At 43.7% G+C, this 19,577-nt stretch overlaps 1 protein-coding gene across 1 annotated transcript in view; it reads right to left on the reverse strand.

The window, feature by feature from the left end:
- The window catches only part of LOC135195676 (golgin subfamily A member 2-like), a 212,058-nt gene that overhangs the window by 131,581 nt on the left and 60,900 nt on the right, over window positions 1–19,577 (reverse strand). The window contains exon 4 of the mRNA XM_064222066.1: window positions 16,220–16,338. Within this exon, the coding sequence (XP_064078136.1) occupies window positions 16,220–16,338 (119 nt within the window). The remainder of the gene's footprint in view (window positions 1–16,219; window positions 16,339–19,577) is intronic.

A 19,577-nucleotide genomic window follows, 5' to 3' on the forward strand; every position in this document is an offset into this window, starting at 1 on the left:
TAGTGATAGAGCAAGATCAAGCTCCCTGTCACAATCTAACCAGACTGGTAAGAGATAATCAAGAAACAGATCATATTTTAAACTCTTATATCTCATTCAAGGATTAAGTTCCCATTCTGACTGCCGTAACTTCAGCTCTTTAACATAAAGTTACATCACTGAAGAGTTTGACAGCATTGTGGATTAGATATAGAGGATAACAGATTCAAAGTAAAAAGACAGACCAGTGAAAATAGGGACCAAAGAGATGTAGCACAGAACAGTGTACAGTTAGGTATGTATATTTCAATTTGATATGATGCAGTGAATATCAGTATGCCTAATATTTTTCCTGGTTGCAACAAAGATATCCTGTGGTTAATAAACTCCATTTAGACTTGCCACTGTCTAATCCAGCCTTTTTCACCCATGGCCCCTGTGTATAAGTATGCAAAATGAGGGTACAGTCAACCCCCAATTTACAAACAAGTTATGTTCTGGATGTCTGTTCATATGTTGAACTGTTCGTTATGTTGGTTTTGAATAAGTAGTGCATAATTATTAAAAAATTACTAATATATTAAATTTTGAAATATGTCCTATTTACATTCCTGAGTTAACTCGAGAGTCACATATTATACTATTTTCAACATATTTTTAAATTATGCAGCATAAAAAAGGTAAAAAGAAGAAAATAAAATTTAGATATATGAAACATAAAAAATTTAGTATTTTTTCCATGCTTTGAGAGTTATGAACTTGGAGAGAATTTTGCAAGAACAGCATCTGACATTGGAAGTTAATAAAGTAAACAATGCACACCACCATCTATCAACCAAAATGCTTACTTAAATGTTTCTTACGAGGAGATGAAATATAGAAAACTGGAATTCATCATACAGCAACTTAAATCACAAAGATAGAAATAGTAACTAAGAATATTCTAAGAGTATAAATATGTATTCTTGTGATTGTAATAAGAATACATAGTAGTTAATCTTGAGAATATGTGAGATAACCTGAGCTGATGGAGTAGTCCTTGCTTGCTGGAAAAGCTGTTCAAGTTCTGGAAAACATTAAAGTTTATCCTCACATGCCAGAGCCCTGGGAGATTCTGGAAGATGCCTTCCAACACCCCTCAGACAATCTGGGCAAATTCCTTTCCTCCATTCAGTCTGATCTGGTGATCGATCAATGGAGTATTGAATATGTACACTGATGTCACTGGGGCTCAGAATGGCCCTGGTAGCCCCTTACTGACCCCCTACCAAGGGGTTCCTGATCTGCTAAGCACACATATTTTGCCAAGCAAGAATTTGCCACATGGGGAAGAAGAACCTGGTTATCATTGTCAGTTCAGGTGACAGATCGCCTGAGCTGAGCTGTCACACCACTACTTCTACCAGTAATATACCTGGCTAACATACCTAAAGCATACATGCCATTCATGTGTGTACCTCACCCTTTCCTGAGATTCCTACTTATGGGCATGAGCTGATATGGAGGATTGCTTGAGGCTGACCTATTCCACTTCAGTTGCCACTGAAGCAAACATAGGCGGCACTGCTGCTTGTATGAGACTAGCTTCTTCTGGGATTCCCTGCCACTGCTGAGCTAGTTGTCCTTTTATGAAAAAAAAGTGCTGAAACATACCTGGCCAACTAACATAAGAGTCTGAAGGAAACTCTTGTTGCCTAGGCATACTCAGGTATTTTGCCAGCTGCCTGTTATGAGAGGCGACTTATCTCAGTTCATCATGATCCCCAGGAGCAAAAGTATCTTAAAAGAACACCAGAAATAGCCAATTGCCCATGTGATGCAGCAAGCAAATATTGTTCAAAGGCAAAATCTAGGTGAACCAGTATGAACTGGTAAATCAACCAGTTGCAAATGAAGTGAGATACTTTCTGGATGAGTGATAGACGTGCACTTGAACATATGCATCCTACAGAGCTACAAAATACATAAAATTGTCTCCTCTGATGAAATCCAATGGGCTATGATGTTTCCAACTTGAATCAAGACAAAATAGGGGAACTTGTTTAATGGAGAGATCGATGACCACTATCTAGCTGCTGGTCACCTTCTCCACTGGGAAAAGGAAACTGTAAAACCCTGGAGCCTTCAGAACATGGAGCACTGGTCCTTGAAAGGTATTCTACAGTCATCCCAAAGGACACAGACTACCCATGGCTCTGCCCAATGTCCCTACCATACTGCCCAATGATATGGTAGGCATTCCCTTACTAATGGCAGTTGGAGAAAGGGACTGCCAACCTCAGTCCATCCACCCCCACACCTCCATTTCTTCCCCTTCCTAGCTGGGGCTTGGGGGCAGGGGACAAAAGGCTTAAGAAGATTCCCTGCCCTTCCTAAAGGATGACGTCAAGGTTCCTTGTCTCGGTTTTGAGGATAGGAGGTTCCTCCTGACAGCAGGAACAGGTGCAGCAGCCCATGAAAGCTTAGCTGTGGTTCCCGTTTGTTGCCCAAGAGTGTTGACAGAAAAAGCAAAGTGGATCAGAGAGTCCCAGCTGTAGCTGGTTCTCTTCCCCACAGCCCCTTCTACCTTACCCTTCAGAAAGGGTAAAGAGCCTCCAAGAACTAGACCATTACATGGTTAATCTGTAGAAATTTGTCTCAAGGTGAAAGAAGACACATTTCAGGTCTTCAAGCAACAAAGTTTGTCACTCTGATTTGGGTAAAAGTTAGCTCCTTTCCTCACAACACCAGCAACCACCTGAATTTTACCTCTTATCCTTGGGTGAAACACCTATCTGGAAGGAAGCCAGGACTTACTCATTCCATAGCTCAAGACTGTGTTATGTGGAGGCCTTATCCTCCAGTCAGTCTCTCCCCATGGGGGGATCATCAATTCACAAACTGATGAGTCTTGGTTTTCTCGAAAGACTATGCTCTATCAACAAGATGGGCAAGACAAAAGAGGCAGTGGCTGGTTCCCTATCATTAAGTCACAGTAAACCAACTGATCTCTACATTCCACTGCCGGAAGAGGTGCTGAAGAAGAACCCTCAGGTCCTAACAGATTCCCCAAGACAAGTTGGATCCTCCCCCAAAAGAGATGCTAACACAACAGTCTGTCCTGGTAAGAAGTCTTGGACTGTAGCCACAGACAATCAGACCTAGTGGTACTGGTTACTGAATAATGAATCAAGGTTGACTTGTAACCACTCCAAATCAAGAATGTACACATTTCTGTAGACTTTTGTATGATCTGCTGAAACTGAGCTAGAAGCTACAGATGAGTGCTTAAGTGTGCTTAAGCACTCATCCAGAACTCCTGATATGTGCACTCATTGTGCACTTATCAGGAGTTCTGGATGCACCAACACCATACAAGTATTTATGCAATTACACTTATAGAAGTTGACATGATGCCCAATGGTAATGTACAGGGGTGACCTATGACGTCACAGCATAGCATCTGGGCATTTCACAAGCACTCGCCATGTTTGTTGACAAGCTGTGGGCAGCTGTGCAAAGAGCAAAAAGCATGTTAAAGGGCAAAAATGGTTGTTTCTTGAAAGGTAAATGGATGTACAAATTGTGCAGGGGGCTCAGCAAAATATGGATTCTAAACAATACCTGTCATAAGGTTGCACGAATGTGAAAAAGTTGAGCAATTGTCTGATGAAAGGCAAAGATTATGGCTGTCAATAATCAACAGAAAGGGGACACTGTCAAACATGCACAAATTTGCTCAGAACGCTTTGTCACAGGTGTCTTCTTTACCCAATACATACTATCATGAAGTCACAGTATACTAAAGCATGTAATGAATTTGAAATAGAAAAGTAGCTAGCATTGAAAAAACAATGCTTGTTAAGAGAGCTATGCAGATGAATAGCTACTGCCCCTGGTTAGAGCTCATCTTAATTTATAGTGGCATGGCGGTAGAGCCAAGGATCGCCTTCTACTTAGGGGAAACTTTGCAGCGAGGAGGTCAGTCCTAATGCCACCCTTGCCCTGGGCGTAGCACTTCAATAAAACAACCAGAAAACACTGACACCTACACTGAAATAAAGTCAAGACCCATCCACTATGAGTGGTGGGTTCCCCAGGTACACTGTATTGCCTGGCTCTCCATACTCAACCACCTTGGTGAAAAGGTGAAGAGATAATAATAGGAAACATCCAATGCTTCCTTCCACGATGCCATGCCAGTCACTAAAATGGTCAAGAGATACTGAAAAAATTCGACACTTTTTAAAACTACTTAAAACATAAAAGCGAAGATTGCTCACGCCTCCGGATGTTTGATGGCAGAAAGGGTTACGGGTTGAAGACTAAGGAGGTAGAGGTAGTTCTTACATCCTTAGCTTCGCTACTAAGTAGGCCAAAAAATCACCCCATACCAATGTTTGGTACAAGGTTTTAAACATGAAATCTATATAAACTAGAAGACAACAAGTTTATACAAAGAAAGAGGTTCTGGGAGGAACTCTTCTCTTCACACTGGAAGCAGAGCTATCAGGCTGTCCTCCAATGCCACTCCAATTCGGGGTGAACAATTAGTAACTGAACACTTTATAAATTAGAAAATGAATATGGAATACAAATACCGCTGTGTTTGACTGAGAAATCATTCTGAATTATCGCAGTGGCCTATGGGTCAATTGCGACTAAGCAGACTTACGGATTTCTGTTGTACTCGCACCGTGGGGTAAACAGATAATGAGTATAAAGAGACAAATCTTTCTCTCCGATGATTCTCGCAATGGCAAGTGTGGAATTCAAAATAGGAACCATAAGCGAGAGTCCAAAGCCAACCAGAGACTTAGGCCTGTGATGGGCAGCCAGAGATCTGAATTAGCGGTTAAACATCGACAGCAGAGAAAAGAGCTAATTCGAAGTCAGTCAAGCACAGAAACACTCACTGCGAAGGCAGTCACTACTCCTCACGTGACTTCATAGGCTGAGTTGCCTGGTAGCACACTCCACTTTGGAATACATTTGTCTTTTAGAGCCATCAAGTTCACTACAGATACCCTCGAGCATCTACATGATAACCGTAACAAGAGGGAAAGAAACCCCCCTTGTTCGGTGATCATTCCAATTCTGTGGTGTTGCCAAAACATCATTAAAATCAAAATCAGCAACTCTTGGATATTCATAGGCTCCTGACGGCCATGCGTCAGCCTAATTCTCTTCACTTCGAAGAGAAAAAGAATAAGGACTGGAAACAGATCTCCTTCATTCTCTAATGAAGAAAGTGAAGGTGAAGCTATCCCGCAGGAAAGCTTCTACTGCGATAACAGGACACCAAAGACCATAGTTCATACCGAACTGGTTGTTCCCAAAATGGAAAAACTGACCGGAAAGCTCCTATTATCGAACCAAGAACAGAGGCTCTCGCATCAGAACTCTGGGGAGAGTAATCTGTAGATTCCTCTTATTCAGGATGACTGTTCCTGTCCACTCTTCTTGGAACTAGAGGGAGCGGGCAATAACGCACACATTCATCAACTTGCAGTGAAGATAGCAATAAAAAAAACTTAAGAAAACTTATTCGCCTAAGCGAAAAAGACGTTTCCTGAAGGGACAGCAGAGGCTTTCACCCACCAAACAGCATTCTCTTTCTACAACTGGTTCGATAGCGGGAATGCGAGAGAATAAATTAGAATTGACTGCCCCAAAAGATGGCGAGAACTTGCTATTTCTTGCCACACATCTGTCTTTGTGATCGAAACTTCACGATGAGGACTACATGAAAAACTGCTCGACTCTCATGATGTCCTGTTCATTGTTCAAATGGTGACTAACTAAAGATCATCTAGTGTAGACGAACGTGAACGAGGAAACTCGTTGGGCGTCCAATAGGAAGCGCCAGACTACCAACAGCTGTTGCCAGGTGAAGCATGGAAAAGAGGCAGAGCGAGCTAAAGCCAAGGAGTGGACGCCTTCGATGGTGCAGAGGCAGAGCGCCTGGACAGGGAACTGGTGCTCGACAAAAATAAAACAGCCATACGAGAAAGATTCGAGCGGCTAGGCACTGATATCTGGTGCTCATCATGAGATTTGGTACTATTCTGATGAGTGTCAGGGATAAAAGTATTGAGAAGGCTCACATATACCAACACAGGAGGAGAGTTTAAATCCACTTTTGCAAACTACAAGTCGGTATCTGTACCTGTAAACGCATGTGAAGGCGTGCAAGTCGACCCACTGGCTGCGAATGTCTGGGAGGACTAGCTATCGGAAGCAAAAGGTCACTTATGATGCTTCCAACATCTAAGTGCTAGTAAAGGGCGTCCAAAATACTACTAATTATTAAGTAAAATAAGTAACCTTTCTTTAATTCGATGACTACTGATGACCAGTTCAACCGAGGGGGAAATAAAAACTCCCATCGGACTTCCTCAGATGAATCAGCCGAGTCAAGAGTCGAAAATCGACAGTTGGATCAGCTGAGTCATAAGTCAACATCAACTGAGAGTCGCATCAGCCGAGTCTCGAGTCGGGTCTGCAGTCGCGAGTTGGGTTTGTAGTTGTGTGTTGAAGGAACATAAGACTGTGAGGAGTCAGACAAGCAGGACTACAAATGTGCAAGGGTTCATTGACCGAAGAATACTTCTTCAGAGGTCGAGAGACCAAACAATCGTGTCATCGACACAAACTGTTAAGTGACAAACCAGTGGAATAGGACTACAACTGTACACTGTCACTGAAGCGCCTTTCCAGCGACATTGGGTCGCAACCTATACACACTCACGACAGGTTTGAACGAGGGGGAAAAAATCCTTCCTCACTTCACACCCATCAAGAAGCCTTTTCAATGGCTGTCTGCCAATACCTGGGCAAAGCTGCAGGTTCGATTGAGGGGGTAACTACCGGGAGCAACCCCCCGTACTCCCTTTGACTACCAGTATGTCCTCTCCTTGACCGTGAGAAGGAGCAGGACAGTGACTAATTCTAGGAGAACCGAGGGGCCAGATAGTCACCTCCTCTGACACATCCAGAAAGACACCTTTCCAGCAGCTGTCTGTCGATACCTGGGAACCGACAACAGGTTCGACTGAGGGAGTGACTACCTGTATGTAAACCCGCGAGTTCCCTTGGACTTCTGGTATGTCTTCTTCCTGGTGCGGGGGAGCGGGACAGTGACCTTTGTCCTTTGTCTAAGAGAATTGAGTGACAAGCAGCCACCTCCTCCACTGCACAACACTTCACTGTTACATTGATAGTCACGATAATCGAAAAAAAATGCTGGCAAAGGCATGGGAAGGAAGCGATAGAGCCAGGAGCGGGAGGAAATGAATAATATAAAAGGGTTAGTAGGAGAGAAATGGCGTCAGCTTTGGGAGGCGTGAGGCGAGAGTTGGAAGGAGGGAGGCGAACACTAGGCATTAGGCAGGCCGCATGCATAGGTGCCTGAATCATTGGGCAACCATTGTCAACCCAAACACTGGGTGCTTGGCAGTCACTGGTGCCCAAACGCTGGGCGCTCAGCAGCCACTGTAGCCTGACAACTAGGCACTCGGCAGCCACTTGCACCCGAAACATTGGGCGCCCAGGGGTGGACGCTCTGACGGCTGGTGTTTTAAATAAGATGGCCTTATGTCAGTTCGGGCTCTTGCTCCTAGACAGACAAGATGCCAACGTCTTTAGTTACTTATTACTTTATGCAAATAATCGATCTGTAATCGATTACCGTAAATAAAATTCTGGTAACTAGACAAGAAGAAATGCTAAAAATGTATGAACAACATTAGTGTTTCCTAAACTTAGTGTTAGTATTGAATAACGCAAAATAACGCTCAGGCAGACTAGAGGTGAGATGCCAGTGTCTCTGGTGATTTCAGTTACTTATTACTGTAAGAAAATAAGCGATCAGTTATCGATTATTCTGGTATCTATGGAAATGAAGGCATCTTATTTCTTACAAATCGTGTAAATGTACGTGTACATTTTGTATAATGTAACAAAATTCCACTCTAATTAGTGATCAAGAAAAAAATGATATTGTTATGATACAATAAAGTTTCATACATACTTACCTGGCAGATATATACATAGCTATCGACTCCGTCGTCCCCGACAGAAATTCGAATTTCGCGGCACACGCTACAGGTAGGTCAGGTGATCTACCGGCCTGCCGCTGGGTGGCAGGACTAGGAACCATCCCCGTTTTCTAATCAGATTCTCTCTTCCACCTGTCTCCTGCGGGGAGGCTGGGTGGGTCTTCAATTGTATATATCTGCCAGGTAAGTATGTATGAAACTTTATTGTATCATAACAATATCATTTTCATACATTCAACTTACCTGTCAGATATATACATAGCTGATTGACACCCTTTGGTGGAGGGCAAGAGACAGCTAACTACTGACTAGACAGGTAAACAACATATGTTGTAGGTATTTATAGACCTTGGTTCCTCTGTGTTCTAGACGAAGGGTTGACTTCCTAGCTATTGCCTAGGAGGTCTGCTTCGTCTCAAGAGCCTTAGCAAGATAGTGATCTGTGGCCAAGAGTTCTTGTGGGTCTACCGATGGGGTCTTATCCACTTACTCGGTAGCCTAATTGGCATTTGTCAATGGGTGCTAATCCGCTATATGACAACATGCCTATGCCTATTGGCATAACTAAGGAGCACAACACCGATCCCGATCACCTGTTCCTAACATGAGGGTTCGCGCTAAATTGAAAGAGAGTTATCCCCCAAACTCCTTTCAAACCTCAAAAAAAAATCACTGAGTTAAAATAAATTCAACTCATTATTAAAGGATCAGTGTCGGCTCCTTATCCAGCAACGTATCCGCTGATACGTATAAACCAAGAAGAGAAGGATCTCTCGTAGGTTAACTTGAAATCCTTCGTGTAATGAGCAGTCAACACCTAGTTGCATCTCTCATATGTTTAAAGCTAATATGTCTTCCTGACATATTGTTACGAAAAGAACAAGAATTTGCAAAAAGCTCGCACTTCATGAGCTTTTAAATTCTCAGCTGTTTGAAGGTATCATCAAGTCACTTACGAAGTGCTTTAGAGATCACCATTGTTTCAAAGAAGACTAGCGTTTCTTTTGAACTGGATCTCATCTGTATGAAGCCTAGCGTCTGGCTTGCGCCTGGCTGGCGCGAGGAGTATCCTGTTTGGAATACTCCTGGCGCCTGACAGTCGTAAAACTCTTCGAATACTCCTGCCGTCTGGAAGGCGCATCTCGCTCCAAATACTCCTGGCGCCTGTTAGGAGTATTAAGCTCAGAATACTCCTGGCGCTTGGTAGCACCTCGCGCTTGAATACTCCTGGCGCCTGGCTCAGGAGTATCGCGCTCCGAATAACTCCTGGCGCTGGGAGGAAGTATCGTGCTCGGAATACTCCTGGCGCCTGGCAGAAGTATCGCTTTCCTAGGAGGAGTATCGTGATCGGAATACTCCTGGCGCCTGTTAGGAGTATTAAGCTCAGAATAATCCTTGCGCTTGGTAGGCACATCGCGCTCCGAATACTCCTGGCGCCTGGTAGGAGTAAAAAAGTCTAGACTACTCCTGGCTCCTGGGAGGAGTATCGAGGTCAGAGTACTCAAGGCGCCTGGCAGGAGTATCTCTTCCCGAATACTCCTGACCTCTGGAAGGCGCATCTAGTTCCGAATACTCCTGTTGCTTGGTAGGAGTATCGCTCATGGAATGCGCCTTTCGAATGGCAAGTATATTGCGCTTAGCTGGCGCTATACTCCTATCAGGAGTTCTCTCTTCTCCAGTTGGCTCTTGTTGCTTGGATGAAGATCTGGGCCTAGAACGATCTACAGTAAAGTCAGGCTCTTTGCGCCAACTTGGCGCCTGGCTCCTAGTTGGCGCCAGACGCTTGGCAGGAGTTACTTCCTTTCCCACGTCTCGCCTGCCTAACGCATCGCTCCCCCCAGAGATGGCCGCTTGTGCGACAACTCCCCTGTAGGGTTCGTCGCGCCCGGCAGGAGATCGGTATTTGGATCTCTTAATCGGAAGCCTGTCATCCTTTTTACGAGTAGGCTCTTTAGAAAGTACTCCTACCAAAGACGCTAATTGCTCCTGCACATTCATCAAAATTTAGTCAGCTCCATCCAGTAGACAAAAGGAAATCTCAAAAGTCCGAGAGACAGTACGTTCTCCTCCGAGGAGGATCCTTATTGCATACTTCCGTGCTAACGAGTTCTCCCCTCCTACATGTTGATGAGTTTTCTCGTTGCAGAAGCTTCCCTATCCTTGCCCGAAGGAAGGGAAGGAGCTTGGAATTTTAAAGAGATTCTGAGCTGAAATTGGTAGGACTCCTGATTTCTAGCTCTTGAATGTATCTCTCTGAACCTTTTGGGAAGTAGTTTGAGCCCTCCTCGCGTTCCAAAGACTCTGTCAGTAAACGTTTAAACCTTGTCTTCTTCTGTAGATGACAATGTCACTACATTACCCGGACAACGAAACCTCTATCTGAAAGCGTTGATCCAGGAATAAAAGGCTTTAGTTCTCTTGCCAAACATACTATGCTGGCCAGCACCCATTGCCGAGTCTTCATAGAATTCGATTCCAGATTCTAAAGCCCAAAATTTCACTTGTCCTTTTGATCGTTTAGGACCAAGAGAAACATTTGATTGGGAGCAGTTCCATCTTGTCGGAACCCGGAATCTGAGGCCCCAAATTAGGATCCCATTCTAAGTATAAGATCACTTACTCTTATCGTATAGAGGTATTGTATAAGATCCCGAAGATCTTAATTCTCTACCATCTCTAATATTCTTTGTCTAGACAGAGTATATCTTTTTACTGTGTTCATTGATAGCATAAAATACCAAGGTGATTCTTCCCTCTGAAAGGGAAGAAAACCATTATGTGGTTCACGGAGGTATCGGAAGAGGACAGTTTCCCCTTTCTATCTAGCACGATCTGCAGCAACTCTATGTCTTTAACATATTTAAAGGAATTATCAAGCTTCCCTTGAAAAATCCTCTCATTCATATTTACTTCTGGTCAGTCTGCACGCAGACAGACTCCGAGTGAATAGGTTTTTCAGGTCCAATGTTTATAATAGATTCCGATAAAATCTCTACCTTCCGACACATGCTGAAAGAAGAACGTGACCTCTGTGAATCCAACCTTTTTATTGCCAAAATGATGCATTCATCTTCTTCCTTTGACGCCCATTTATTTTAATATGTGTTAAGAATATATATAACTAGGGGAAAAAAGACTAAAGTTTATTCCCCTATTTAAATTAAAGATGGCGTATCTTGCTACCTCTCTTGTTTCGAGGAAAAGGAAGCAATCTATAAGAAGCTCGTTCATCTTCTGCCCTGCGAAGAGATCTGTGAATACTTTCCGCAGGGTCTGACAACTCTTTCCAATAAATGTTTAAATTTAATCGTGCTCTGCCGAATTAAATCCTTTATAATCCCCGTTCACATTGTGGTAACAGCATTCATCTAGGAAACTCTGTAAGGATAGTAGGAACGCTGTAATTACCACGGTGTGTGCATAAGGCTTAACCGTATCGTTATCTTAAGGTGAATTTCCTACTACATTCTTTCCTCGCCGAGGCAGAGAGATATCCTTAGCAAACGAATACGATGTTATTCATGTTTGCCTAAAAAATCCCCTCAATTCGTGGTTAGGTCCCTGATTGTATGAGGAATATACGGTAAGCATTCGATCCCTTAGGAGAAGAGATGTAACCAACCGTTCACGACCGAGAACCGGATGGTACTAGATTGGCTCACCATTACAGCCGTCTCATTCACTGCCTGGCTGCATTCATTCTGAGTTGCCAGTTACTCTCCCTTCAATGAATGGATATAATAAAATTATTCTCGAGTCTGAGAAAGCTCTCAATAATGCAAATTTAAGCCAAACAACCTTTGTTAAATACCGAAGCTGAGTAGGTATTGTCGTAACAAACCTTTTAAGCGAAGTCCTTACTAGGAAAATCCTGTAAGGATGTAGATAATTCCGTAGCGAACCAGAAAGGCAACTATGGTCTGCGTATATGACTTGTCATTCAGAATTAGTCCGTCTACAGCAAGCCTTCCCTACGACACACTTTCTTTTCTTTTCCGACATGCAGAGAAAGAATGGAAATCTTACTCTCTTCGTTCATTTCGTCGATAAAAATCCCGAATGAGTATTAGTCGAAAGAGATCGCAAATGACAACCGAGGATCGAAGAGAATCTCTCCAGCTTTTATTATCTTGGAGATAAGTCCGTATTTTACGCCTTTCTTATCTGGAAGAGCCTCTAATCAATGAATGAGAGCTTGTACGAATCTTGTTCAACTTCCAAACTATTGCTCCTCTTTCTGTAAATGGTTGGTTGCATTATTTTTTAGAAGGAGGATGATTTTAATATCCTCTTACTAATACTGAAGTAATTCTCACAATTCTGCTCTATCTTCCATTCCTCAAGTTGGGACAAGATTGAGCAACCGGAGGAGAGCGCTTCTTTCGAAAGGTGAAGGGGCTTTTAGCAGTACCGACTCTAACCTGACAAGGGTTACGGCAGCCTGGTGCTAATCTTGGTCCCTGCCTGGAAAAAGCCGAACTTGCTCTTGCCTTTATTGCATTAAGACGATCCTGACAAGGGCAACGGCCGCCTGTGCAACAACTCCCGTCCCTTTCAGGAGAAGCCTCGAATGTCTTTCACCTTTCGCCTGGAGGACTCTTGGCGGTTGTCAGGCTCTTCTTGTAGGAGAAAGTGCCTGGCGCTAAGCAGGAGTATCTTGCCTAGAATACTCCTGGCGCCTGGGAGGAGTATCGCATTTCGGAATACTCCTCGTCCTCGAATACTCCTGGCGCCTGGTAGGAGTGTCGGCGCTCCCTAATACTCTTGGCGGCCTGGGAGGATTATCGCGAATCCGGAATACTCCTCATCCTCGGAATACTCCTGGCGCCTGGCAGGAGGTATCGCGCTCCGAATACTCCTGGCGCCTGGGAGGAGTATCGTGCTCGGTAATACTCCTGGCGCCTGGCAGAAGTATCGCTTTCTTAGGAGGAGTATCGTGATCGGAATACTCCTGGCGCCTGGTAGGAGTATCACGTTCCGAATACTCTTGGCGCCTGGAAGGAGTATCGTGCTCGTCGGAATACTCCTGGTGCTTGGCAGGAGTATCGCGTTCCTTTCCGAATACTCCTGGCGCCTGGGAGGAGTATCGTGATCAGATACTCCTGGATCTTAGCAGACGTATCGTCCTTAAAGAAAGTTTTTTTTTTTCTGTTGGAAAGTTCCGAGCATCTGAAAGGCGATCTTCGCTGGAAAGTTCTTGCTTAGAATTCGACAATACTTCCATTTTCGACATGGCCCTCCCTTTCTTCTGAATGAGAAGGACTTCCATTTCCGATGAAGATCCTGGTTCATAGTGCTTCAGGCGCTTTGCGCCTATATTCAGGCCCTTCAGGTGCTTTGCGCCTTGTTTCAGACGCTTTAGGCGCATTGAGCCTCGTTACCGGAGCTTCATGCCCAAGGAGCTAGAAGCTTAAAAGTTATATATATATGTGTACTCACTAAACGAGATCCATATAATTCATTTCGTCAACAAATATCTTTAATATCTAATTCGTTCTTCTCAGAATAGATATATTTTCATATACAGTACCGATGAGGAAAAATTTTATTGAAATAACTTTCAAACCCCCATGGGATAGAGCCCCCCCCCCGTCCAACCGTACGGGGGGACGAACCCGGATAGGGCAATGCCTCTACCGCAACTGTTATCGAATGATTTCTTCCTTTCTCCGTCTCTTCTGAGGTTCCGATAGCCAGACGAGATTATCTTGCATCTTCATTTAATCTACGCCGTTGAATGTTTCTTCTCCTTATTCGTCAAGACGATAATAATAAGGGGAACACAATGAATTAGGATGCCTTTCCAATGGCTATCCCTGGCAGTCTGGGACGTTCTACAGAACCTGCGACGGGACGCCTGATCGGTGGGGTGGGGATTCTCCATAACCTCCGTAAGGCTTTCGACATTCCTTCTCCTCTGGGCCTGTGAGCTTGGAAGAGGTCGAGGCTGGGAGAGAGACAGAGCCGATCAGACGCACCCTCTATTGCAATGGGGAACACTATAATCACTTCTTACCTTATAATAGCTCGTATCTTGAGCTACATTCCTTTATCTTCAAATTGCAAATGAATTTGTAGTTTCTGTGAAGTAAGAAGGTGATGAGGAAACAACACTACTAGTACTGTTAATATTCTAACTGCTTGTCAGAACGAGGGCTATTAAAGCTTCTAAAGAAAGCATATCTAGTTCTATGTTTTTCTGACTTCCTCAAATAGGAAGTTACTTTATTTTCCTCCATCAAATTCTAACATTTATTACACTTTATCAATGAATAAATATTTATATTTCCCTTTCTTGCAAACTATGTAATTGTCTACCGAAAACTTAGGTAGTTACACATCCTCTATTCTTTGAAAACTTCGAAGTTAATTCATTAAAAGTTATTAAAAAGTTATTAAAAACGTATGCCAAAACCACCGATTCCAGTTACTTACCCTGTAAAAGTCGGCCCAGAAGAATTCGATGGCGATGAAACACGGAAAATCAAATCAGGAGGAAAAGTAAACATATGTTTACCTTCCCAGCGACAGAGAGAATCTGATTAGAAAACGGGGATGGTTCCTAGTCCTGCCACCCAGCGGCAGGCCGGTAGATCACCTGACCTACCTGTAGCGTGTGCCGCGAAATTCGAATTTCTGTCGGGGACGACGGAGTCGATAGCTATGTATATATCTGACAGGTAAGTTGAATGTATGAAACAAACAAGTAATTACCCTCTGATAAATCAAGAATTCAGAGTAATCGTATTTAATAACCGATTACGCACTATCGGTGGCCTTAGCTGTACCCTGCTAATTGCCTCGAGTGGCCTGACATCCAATCCGACATGCGACGCGAGTTGGAGGTTAGGTTACCGAGCGTGAACATTCACAACTGTATGACACCAGGAAAATACCTCCTTACACCAAGACCATCCCAGCTCTCTCTGTAGTTGTTTAAGATTAAGCTGGCTTTATGTCAGTACAGGCTCTTGCTCAAGAGCAGCCCGTAGGTAGACTCTGTAACGTACCGAAGTACTGCCGAAGCAAAACCCAGTACGGTAGTTATGTTCAATAATACTCGACTGACGGGACAATCCACCTATGACCTCCCGCAGCCAAACAATCGCACCATTCTCTCCTTAATACAGTATCAACCTCCCCCTTTGTCTCTGAAAAGTGATGCGTATCGCAGGCACGGTAAACAAAACAAAATGTGTTGGCCTAATTGTCAAAATTTGGCCTAAAAATAGGTTTGACATTCACAAATTACCTTTAAGGTAATCATGTTTACTGGCGGTTTGTGACTAGTCTATGATTGTAAACAAAAATACCAAAATCAATACACCAAATAGAATGATGCCACATCCTGCAACGTTCAAGAATTACTTTAAAGGTAATCATTAACGGGCGACTTACCTGTAGCCTAATCCCGGTAAGTAAATAAATCTTAGGTTTGGGATAAAAGAATGGATAACTTTTAAAATTACTTTAAGGTAATCATTACCTTCGATTTGAGAATACTAGTCTAATGTCCGGTGAACAATATGAGAGTAAAAGGATTGATCTAAGGTAACTGTTACCAACACGGTGTCTTGCTAATAGCTCATGGCCAGTAAACAAATTCTAACAATAAAAGTTTGGCCTAAAGTAAGGACATAACATCAAGATTAGTTACTAAAGGCAATACTTAACCGATGACTATCTATAAGGTCATTATTATTATTCCCGGAGACTGCCAGTATCCGGCTAGATGTTAATCTGAACAAAATATAAACAAAAGACAAGACTCATCCTGCTCAAAGTCTATGAATGCATTCTGGTGACTGTAACAATACCAAAATCCGGTGATATAACCAGAAAATAAGAACAAGTGTTGCAAGCACTAGATGTTTCGTTGAGCGCGGCAGAAAACAGAATGACGTGATTAGCTAAGTCGTTCCTAGTGTGTACTGACGTAGGGAGACGGCACTGTAGACATACACTGAGCCATCGAAGCGCTACCAGCGAAATTTGAACTTAATTCTGCCGTCGAGTAGAAACTCTTAGCTATATAATTACTGGGTATTTCACATATACAAAATGGTAAATCTCAATAATCATCCTGTAATACTTGATATGAGAAACATACTTGTTAACATGCACATCATTCACCAGTGATTACATATTGTACACAGTTTAAATTTCATGTGACATAACTAATAATTAGTAAGGAAGTTTACCATTTGGTCAATGTGCTGTGCTTGCTGCTGTGAAGTCTGGCGTTCTTGCTGCAGTAATGCTGCAAGTTCACTATTACGTCGCTCCAGTTCTGTTATGGTCAAATTTGCTGAGTCTGAAACTAATGTGATAATCAGTATAAGTAAAAAAAAAAATGATATTGTCATGTTACAATAAAGTTTTATACATACTTACCTGACAGATATATACTTAGCTATAGACTCCGTCGTCTCCGACAGAATTTCAAATTTCGCGGCACACGCTACAGGTAGGTCATGGTGATCTCCCGCCCTGCCCTGGGTGGCAGGACTAGGAACCATCCCCATTTTCTAATCAGAATTCCTTCTCTTCCACCTGTCTCCTGCGGGGGAGGCTGGGTGGGCCATTAATCGTATATCTGTCAGGTAAGTATGTATAAAAACTTACTTTATGTAACATGACAATATCATTTTTTATACATTCAACTTCCCTGCCAGATATATACTTAGCTGATTAGCACCCATTGGTGGTGGGTAAGAGACAGCTAACTACTGAAATAGACAGGTAAACAACATATGTTGTAGGTATATAAACCTTTGGGTTCCTACCTTATTAGGCTGAAGACTTCGCAGGCTACTGCCTTGGAGTCTGCTTAGCCTCAAGAGCCTCAGCGAGATATTGATCTATGGCTAAGAGTTCTTGTGGGTCTGCCAATGGGGTCTTATCCACTTACTCGGCAGAGCCTAAAGGCCTTTGTCATTGGGTGCTATTCCACTAACATGACAATACACCTTGTTCAAGGAGCACAAAACCGATCCCGATCACCTGATCCTAACATCCATGTTAGTTCTAGATTGTAATGAGTTATCCCCGAACTCCTTACAAACAACCAAAACTCGAAACATAATTACACCCTTTCATTACAAAATATACAAAAAAAAAATTTTGTACTCCCTACTAGCCATACATACCCTTGATCCCCTACAGCAATGACACTCTGCTCCTGTGCGACAGTAGTGAGCTTGCTAATAGAAAACCAAGCACATATCTGACAAGAGGGTTTAAGTACGATAAAAACACAAAATTAAGGATCAGTCTTTGCTCCAAGACCCAGTACTGTATCTGCTGATACAAAAGGACCTAGCGAGAAGCACTTCTCATAGGTCACTCTCACATCCTTCAGATAATGAGATGCAAACACTGAATTGCACCTCCAATATATAGTCTCAATGATATTCTTTAGAGACATATTCTTTTGGAACGCAAAGACGTTGCTACTGCCCTCACTTCATGAGTCTTGACTTTAGAAGACCGAAGGATTCCTCCGAGCAGTTCTTGTGAGCGTCCGTAATAACGCTTCTCACAAAGAAAGCCAAGGCGTTCTTGGACATGAGTCGGGGTTTTGGGGTTCTTCACCGCACACCACAGACCTTGTTGACAAGCTCCCATCTGTCTCTTCCTCTCTAAATAATATTTAATGAGCTCTCACTGGACAGAGAGATCTCTCTATCTCTCTGCCTACAAGGTTAGATAGGCCTTTTACCTCAAAACTTCTGGGCCACGGTTTTGACGGGTTTTCGTTCTTTGCCAGAAACATTGTCTGGAAAGAACAGATGGCAGCATCTCCTTTGACCCCACCGTGGAATCCAGAGCGTGTAATTCGGCTCGTCCTCTTGGCTGTAGCGAGAGCCACCAGGAACAAGCATTTCCTAGTGACGTCGCGGAAGGAAGCCAGATGTAAAGGCTCGAATTTATCCGATGAAAGGAATTTCAGGACCACGTCTAGATTTCCAACTAGGTGTTCTAGAGTAGCTGCTTTAGAAGTCTCAAAAGATCTAATTAGATCGTGTAGATCTTTGTTGTTAGCAATGTCCAGGCCTCGATTCCTGAATACTGAAGACAGCATGCTTCTGTATCCTTTTATTGTCGAGACAGATAGGTGTGATTCCTCTCTCAGAAAGAGGAGGAAATCGGCAATATTCACTATAGAGGTACTGGAGGAGGACAGCTTCGGACCCTTACACCACCTCCTAAAGACTTCCCACTTTGACTGGTATACTCTTCTCGTCGAAGCTCTGCGGGCTCTAGCGATAGAGCCCGCAGCCTTGCGAGAAAAGCCTCTCGCTCTGACAAGTCTTTCGATAGTCGAAGGCAGTCAGAGCGAGACCTGGGAGGTTGGTTGATGAAACCTCTCGAAGTGGGGTTGTCTGAGTAGATCGTGTCTGTTTGGAAGCGATCTGGGGAAGTCCACTATCCATCCAGTACCTGCCCCCCGTGAACCATTCCTGGGCTGGCAAAATGGGGCTATGAGTGTCAACTTCGTGCTCTTCGAAGCTACGAACTTCCTGACACATTCCCCCAGGATTTTGAACGGGGGAAAGGCGTATGCGTCCACACCCGACAATCCATGAGAAACGCGTCTATTGCGAAGGCTCTCGGATCTTCCACTAGAGAGCAAAAGATCTCTATTCTTTTGGAGAGGAACGTCGCAAACAGGTCTATGTGAGGTCTCCCCCACAGGGACCAAAGACTTCGACACCACTTCTTCGTGTAGAGTCCATTCTGTGGGAAGGACCTGATTTCTCCTGCTCAGTCTGTCCGCTCTCACATTCTTGATCCCTTGAACAAACCTTGTGAGGAGAGTTTATGCCTCTTTCTTCCGTCCAGGTTAACAGGTGTCTTGTTAACTGATAGAGGGAGAAGAGTGCGTTGCCTCCTTGCTTGCGTATGTAAGCCAGAGCCGTGGTGTTTGTCCGAGTTTATCTGTATCACCCCGTCTCTGACTATCTCTTCGAAGAACTTTAAGGCTAGGTGTATGGCCACAAGTTCCTTGCAATTGATGTGCCAGGACACCCTGTTCCTTTGTCCAGGTGCCTGACACCTCCCTTGCTCCTAGCGTCGCTCCCCATCCCGACTCCGAAGCGTCGGTAAATAACACTTGGTCTGGGTTCTGCAGAGCAAGCGATACGCCTCGTTCTTTTGAAGCGGAGGGATCCACCACTTCAGATGATCTTTTTACTTCTTGCGGAAGTTGGGAAGATGTCCGAGAGTTGACCCGTCTTCCAACTCCACACCTCTTTGAGGAAAAACTGAAGAGGGCGAAGGTGAAGTACTCCCTAGCGAGGAAGAACTTTTCCAGTGAGGACAGGGTCCCTAAAAGGCTCAGGTAATCCCTCGCTGAGCTGTTCTTTCTCTCTAAGAAGCTCGAGATTCTCGACAAACCTCGAGCGATTCTTTCTCTGCGAAGGATATACTCGAAAACCCCGAGAATCCATCTGAATCCCCAGATATACCAAGTTCTGGCTGGGGATCAGTTGTGACTTCTCGAGGTTGACGAGCAATCCTAGCGAATCTATCATGTTCCTTGTTACTTCTAAGTCC

This window comes from Macrobrachium nipponense, chromosome 16 (genome assembly GCF_015104395.2).
Source record: "Macrobrachium nipponense isolate FS-2020 chromosome 16, ASM1510439v2, whole genome shotgun sequence".
NCBI lineage: Eukaryota > Metazoa > Arthropoda > Malacostraca > Decapoda > Palaemonidae > Macrobrachium > Macrobrachium nipponense.